The sequence below is a fragment of the Chiloscyllium plagiosum genome, unplaced genomic scaffold (assembly GCF_004010195.1).
Source record: "Chiloscyllium plagiosum isolate BGI_BamShark_2017 unplaced genomic scaffold, ASM401019v2 scaf_3286, whole genome shotgun sequence".
Lineage (NCBI taxonomy): Eukaryota > Metazoa > Chordata > Chondrichthyes > Orectolobiformes > Hemiscylliidae > Chiloscyllium > Chiloscyllium plagiosum.
The window spans coordinates 13,225-19,903 of NW_025211579.1; the positions used below are offsets into that span (position 1 = coordinate 13,225).

Consider the following 6,679-nt stretch of genomic DNA (forward strand, 5'->3'; position numbering starts at 1 on the left):
GGCCAGGGATCGATCCGCTCAAGTCAGCCTCCTTCTCAACAGGCTGTTCAGCCTTATCAAGCCCCAAATGCAGCCGCAGCCCCGGTGCAAGGTCAGTAACCCAAAACTATGCCGGAAGGGCAGGGGTGCGAATATTGACGGGGCCCGAGGACTCAGGGACATACGGGTTGGCAGACCCCTACATGCAAATGAGGGTAATGGATAAGAATCTGTCTTTTTTGGTTGACACGAGTCCAAGATTTTCTACCATCACTTGTGACATACTTTGGTCAAACATGACATCCTCCAGAGTCCAGTTAGTAGGGTTCTCGGGTAAACCAGAAAATCTGCCTTTGACATCGCCACTGATCCAATCAGTGGCCGGACAGACCTTCCGTCACCGGTATATTCCATCACCTGCATGCCCTGTCAATCTGATGGGCCGCGACTTGCTGGTGAGATGCGGGGCCTCGGTTCTGTGCGGACCAGACGGACCGGTAGTGACCTTTCCCAATGTCTATTCTGTCAAATGTTCCATGACAATGATTCACTCTGGATCCCAAATGATGCTATCAGCGGACACACCACTAACGGCAGAAGGGCAGTGGGCAGATATATACTGGGGACTCCTAGAACCCGAAAGCAGGCAGAACAACGGCATACAGTCTTTATACAACCAATGGCGACCCTGGGTTCAGATGCTGCATCCCTATGCTCCTCCTGCAGATCCCCTCCATGTTTCCCTATATTATGATACAGATGACAACGAAATCTATCAGCATGCATTCTATCAGCACCTGGAAGGAACTCAAAGAGATATTTCCTCCAGTTGCATTCTGCTAGGGAAAGAAGGTGTGGTGGGTGTTGTTGACCTAACTGCAGAACAGTTGGAATGGTATGAGATGTCTGAAGAAGCTATACCTCATGTCACATTGGCCGTGCATGCTGAATATCAGGCCAAGGATCTGGGGCCTATGTCCAAACGCTTGATGGCGCTAACTGATTGGATTTGGACTCAGCTACCCGGTTTACAATATTCACCATCAGAGGAAGCTTATAGAATTATGTACAGGACAACTGACAAGGTACTGCTGGAACATAGGCAGATTGTAAAGTTTTACGGCAGGGAAAAAACAGACCATCCACAGGCTGCAGCGATGCTTGACACTCTACCAGATACCTTGTGGTCAGCAGGTTCAACGGACGTTGCTCACTGCAAACACGTCACAACAATGACATTCAATTTAATAGACCACACTCCGATTTGGCGGAGACAATACTCACACAAACCAAAGGCTGAAGCCGGCATTGCCGACACAATTGAAGGATTGTTAGCAGCAGGGGTGTTAGAACTCTCCCGGTCACCCTGGAACACTCCTATCTTACCTGCAGAGAAGCAGAATACAGGTAAATATAGGATGGCGCATGATCTTAGACGGATCAATAGTATTGTCTCTACTCCAACAGTTCCAGTTCCAAACCCATACACTGCGCTGTCTGTGCTGACCCCTGACCATAAGTGGTTCTCGTGCATTGATCTGGCCAATGCGTTCTTCTGTTTGCCTCTAGCTGATCATTCGAGGGACATTTTCTCGTTTACCTACAAAGGCCAACAACTACGTTATACAAGGGTCCCTCAAGGGTTCATTTTGTAGCCAGGGGTGTTTAATCAGGTACTGAAACAGCACCTGAAGCACCTGACACTCCCAAAGGGGGTGGCATTGATCCAGTATGTGGATGACATTCTTCTGGTGGCACCCGACCATGTTTCTTGTCTGGCAGCCACAAAGTCGTTGCTGATTCACCTGTATAACGTCAGTTTTAAAGTCTCAAGGGCTAAATTGCAATATTGCAGACAAACGGTGTCTTTTCTGGGTAGAGTTATTTCCGCTAAAGGAACAGATGTGTCTCCATCCCACAGATCCTTCATTCTGCATCATACCAAACTAGTCACTGTAAAAGACGTGCTCTCATTTCTTGCGTTGGTAGGATACAGTAGACAATTCGTTGCATCATATGGGGAGCTCACTTTCCCTCTAAGGGCCATGGTAAATGAGCAAGGCATGATAAATTTGTCGGCCCATTTGCAGTGGACCACGGTGGCAGACGAATGTTTCATATCTCACAAACAGGCCCTAACGCGGGTTGCTGATTTAGCGGTCCCGGATTACAAATAGCCATTTTTCCTCGATATTTCTGAAAAATTACACACAATAAATGGTGTTCTTTTTCAGAAAAAAGGGAGAGGCAGGCAGGTGCTAATGTATATAAGTGTTATCAATAGAGGACAGACACACTCCATGTACAAGACATGCAGCAATGGTGGCAAACATTCTCCAAAAGGTAGCACATAGAGTCATGGGCCATTCACTAACGATACTGACGACACACAGTATAGTGGCCTATGTGAACTCGACAGCCTTCACAATGACGTCACTGCGGCAAACCAGGGTTCGAGAAAATCCTGAATGCACCACATATAACTATCACACACGAAGGAATCAACATGGCTGACAACATGGGAGAAGGAGAACCACACATGTGCGAGGAAAGGGTACAGAGAGACGTTAACGTTAGGGCAGACTTACGGGCAAAACCACTAGTAGACCCAGAAGAAGTGTTGTTCACAGATGGTTGCTGTTACAGACATCCAACTGAAGGACTTAAAGCAGGCTATGCAGTGGTGCGACAGACAAGTGAGGGATTTGAGGAAGTGTTGACAGGAAAAGTGACAGGCAAAGAATCAGCCCTGTTGGCTGAACGACAGGCAATGATTGCTGCTTTAGAATGGTCACAGGGAAAAAGAGTGAACATCTACACCGACTCTGCATATGTGGCCAGGGCTATACAGGTAGAACTCAGTCAATGGATCAGAGCAGGATTCTTAACAGCTGCAAAAAAAAAAACAATTAAACATGAAAAAGATGTGAAAAGATTAGCGGAGGCCCTCATGAAAACTGCAGAAGTGGCAGTGGTCAAGTGTAGAGGACATAACAAAACTGATACAACAGTAGGTAAGGGCAATCAGGAAGCAGACTTAGCAGCAAACAAAGCAGCAGGATATGCACCCCAGTACATAATGATGCAAACAGAGAGAACATTGATGAAAATGTGTTAATCAAAGAGCAGCAGAAAGCTTCTCCTCATGAACTGACAGTTTGAAAAGAGAGAGGGGGCACAGAGTCAGAAGGGATTTGGAGGTCACCGGACGGTAGACCAGACCTACCCCCAGGTTTGATAGCTTCCATGCTCCAGGAAGCTCATGGGTTGACACATTATGGAAAAACACAGATGCAGAGGTACCTGACACATTGGTGACATCCGTTCTTGCCTGCAACGATTGAAAATTATATTAGGGAATGTAGAACGTGTACAGAAAACAATGTGAGACCAGCAGTGAAACCACACGAGGGCAAATTCCCTCTCCCAAGAATGTCAATTCAGGAAATAGTGATCGACTACACTGACATGATAGAGAGAGTCAAAGGATACCGGTACCTTTTGGTAGCAGTGCATGCATACACTGATTGGCCAGAAGCGATACCTGCAAAAAAGGAAGACGCAACAACAGTGATCAAATTCTGGATAAACCAATACATTCCAATGCATGGGTTTCCAAGGAGAGTCAGGTCAGATAATGGTACACATTTCAAGAACAAAGACCTGCAAGAAGTTGAAGCAGCTTTAGAACTGAAAAATGCGTTTGGAACAGTGTATCATCCTCAGTCACAGGGAAAAGTTTAAAGATTGAATCAGTCCATAAAAGGGAAAATAGAAAAAGTATGTGCCCAAACAAAGTTAAGTTGGGTGGAGGCCCGACCCTTAGATTTACTGTCCATTAGAAGTTCAGTAAGCTCCATCAGAGGATTTACCCCGTACGAGCTTACAACAGGGCAGCAGTTCCCAGGACCGGGAGCCGGATTACAGACCTTAGAGGGAGGGGAAGCCTCCCTAAGCTACAAACCTTACTATGACCAACTAACAGCTTTGGTGTCAGCTTTCTCCAAACAGGTTGGATCCGAAAAGGGGGCTTTACTGAGCCAGCCGCCATCAACCATGGATTGGGTCCTGTTGAAAGTGATGAAACGGAAATGGTCGGAGCCACGGTAGACAGGACCGTATGAGGTTGTGGAAAGGAAATCTCATGCGGTCAGACGACAGGGGAAAGGCGAAAGCTGGTACCAATGGAGCCAGTGTGCAGCGACGGAACCGCCAATGAGAACTCCAGAAAAAATAATAACAGAAAAAGATTAAAAGGGTTTTACACTTTTGCCTCTTGCAGGAAGAGGATTCTGAAAACAGGGGGAGAGATTCTCCAGGTCTCTAAGGAAGGGCTTTTCTGGAGAGCAGAAGTGAACACGGAATTGGAACATAAAAATAATTTGTTTAAAATATATAGGCAGATTGTGTACCGGATATAATGTTTATCTTTGTAAGAAGCCCACATTACCCTCACCTGTGGGAGTTGGGAGTTTTTGCTATTCTTTTATGTATAAGTGTTATGTTGCTGTTAATAGGGGTATTAACCACGAGGGACAAACACACAGACGAGGGAGAAAGTCCCAGGCGCAAAAGAGCAATAGGGCAAGGGTGGACAAATGTTTAAGGGAGGCGGGGAGCCAGGTACACATCAGACATGATAAAAGCCATGGTATAACATACCAGTTTGACTTATGCAAAGTAATGCACTGTGGCCACAATCCAGGAAGCTGGAGAGGGTATGATATATACCTTTCCGTGCATACCAATTACTATAGATTGTGCCCGACGTTGGATCATGTATTAACATGGACTGGGGTAAGATTGACGCCCAAGAAGTCGCAATCCTCGGATAATAGATGGAAGGCTCGAGACCATGTGAGCCTCACTAGGGGGCAACTTGATCATTCCTCAGAGATGAAAAATCTACTTTTGTTAACCCTGACAGGATTCACCATTAGCCCTGGTCCCGAAGAAGTACGGAAGCAGTGCGAAATCCATGATAACAGCTTTTACTTTGTAATAGGTGAAGATCAATCAGAAAAGGATACCATGGGACTAGTGCAGGTAACCTATCCACCAGACAAAAACCGGAAACACAACAAGCTTGGAGTTAGAACAAAGTTCAGGAGTTGTGGTGATATATTCCAATAACATTAAGAGAGATGACATTATTAGACTAGCTACCGGATATAGTGATAGGAACACGTGGCTGGACTGGATGACAGCTACCGCAACCTCAATGAATTTGAGTAATTGCGTCGCGTGTTCCTTGGCTCGGCCAACCCTATTTACTACCCCAGCCCCATTGTTCCCTAATGTAGACCCAGCAGGATTTCACTGCATGATGGCCCTCACCATGCAGGCGGACCCTCCTGACCCTTAAGTGTTATTTTCCCGCCTGTAATGAATTCCACGTTACCTCCAGTGTTTAGCCAAAGGGTCAACGATTACACTTGTTTCACTCGGAGATCTAATACAATCTTGGGAGACATCCCCGCTGACTGGTGTCAGGACACGATTGATGTTACCGCCTGGCAGAATGCTAGCTCAATGTTTTGGGATAAAGTTGATCTTTTTTGGTACTGTGGAGATAGAACACTACATGTTAGTCTACCTCCAGATTGGTCTGGAACTTGGGCAATGGTCCGGCTAGGGGTACCGTTATTCCTCTGAGGAGAACGACAAAAGGGAATAAATCTGCTTGTACGAACACGTAGGGATTTATTTGATGTCATTTCTCGATCAACCACTTACATAGATACAATAGATGTTCCCCGTGGCATACCTGATGAATATAAATTGGTTGACCAGATCGCAGCAGGATTTGAAAATCTTCCACTTATCGGTGCTCTGTTCCCAGTCACGCCGAATAGAAACGTTGACAGAATTAATTATGTACATTACAATGTACTCAGGCTAGCTAATAGAACTAGAGATGCGGTGACGGGACTCTCTGAATAATTGGCAGCGACCTCATTGATGACAGTATAAAATAGAATGGCCTTAGATATGTTGCTAGCAGAAAAGGGGGGAGTGTGCTCTATGTTAGGAGATCAATATTGTACGTTCATCCCCAACAATACGGCACTTGATGGTTCAGTCACCAGAACCTTGGAAGGATTAAGAATCTTGTCTGAAGAAATGCATGAACATTTGGGTATTCACAACCCTCTTGGAGGACTGTTCGACTCGTGGTTTGGGAAATGGAAAGGATTAATTGTGTCTGTATTTCTGTCCCTCGTGGGTATGATCATTGTCTTAGTGTTGTGTGGATGTTGTTGTATCCCCTGCATTAGATCTTTGTTGAACCGGGTAATCATTACAGCTATTGAAGGGAAGGCTCCTCCGCCCTACCAGATGTCACAGTTGGAGATGGAAACCATGGCTCTGGCAAGAAAGGACGACTATGCATCGGAGACCGACAATGATGTAAAAAATTGGTTTGTTGGTCTCATTTTCATGAGACCAAAACGGGGACTTGTAAATATATGCCTTACTTGTAAATATATGGTTGGCTGCCACTGTAAATAAACTCGACACTCGGAAGCCTTTGGGGATGCTCCGTTATGCGCGCGGCAGAACAAGGTCACGTGGTGCTTCGCTTCGTTCCAAAACAAGGTCACGTGATGCACTGTTTCACGCACCGGAGGCGTGCAGGGAGGTCACGTGAGGCACTGTTTCACGCGCCGGAGGCGTGCAAGGAGGTCACGTGGTCCTC

At 46.0% G+C, this 6,679-nt stretch overlaps 1 protein-coding gene across 1 annotated transcript; it reads left to right on the forward strand.

The window, feature by feature from the left end:
- Positions 1-275: 275 nt before the first annotated feature.
- LOC122547079 lies at positions 276-6,401 on the forward strand (the record flags this gene model as incomplete). Its single annotated transcript, XM_043685660.1, is given in 5 exon segments — positions 276-2,254; positions 2,256-2,433; positions 2,435-3,051; positions 3,336-4,085; positions 6,258-6,401. Coding segments are annotated over 5 exon segments (3,668 nt in total), but the record flags the coding sequence as incomplete, so codon positions are not given.
- Between the last annotated feature and the right edge of the window lie 278 nt (positions 6,402-6,679).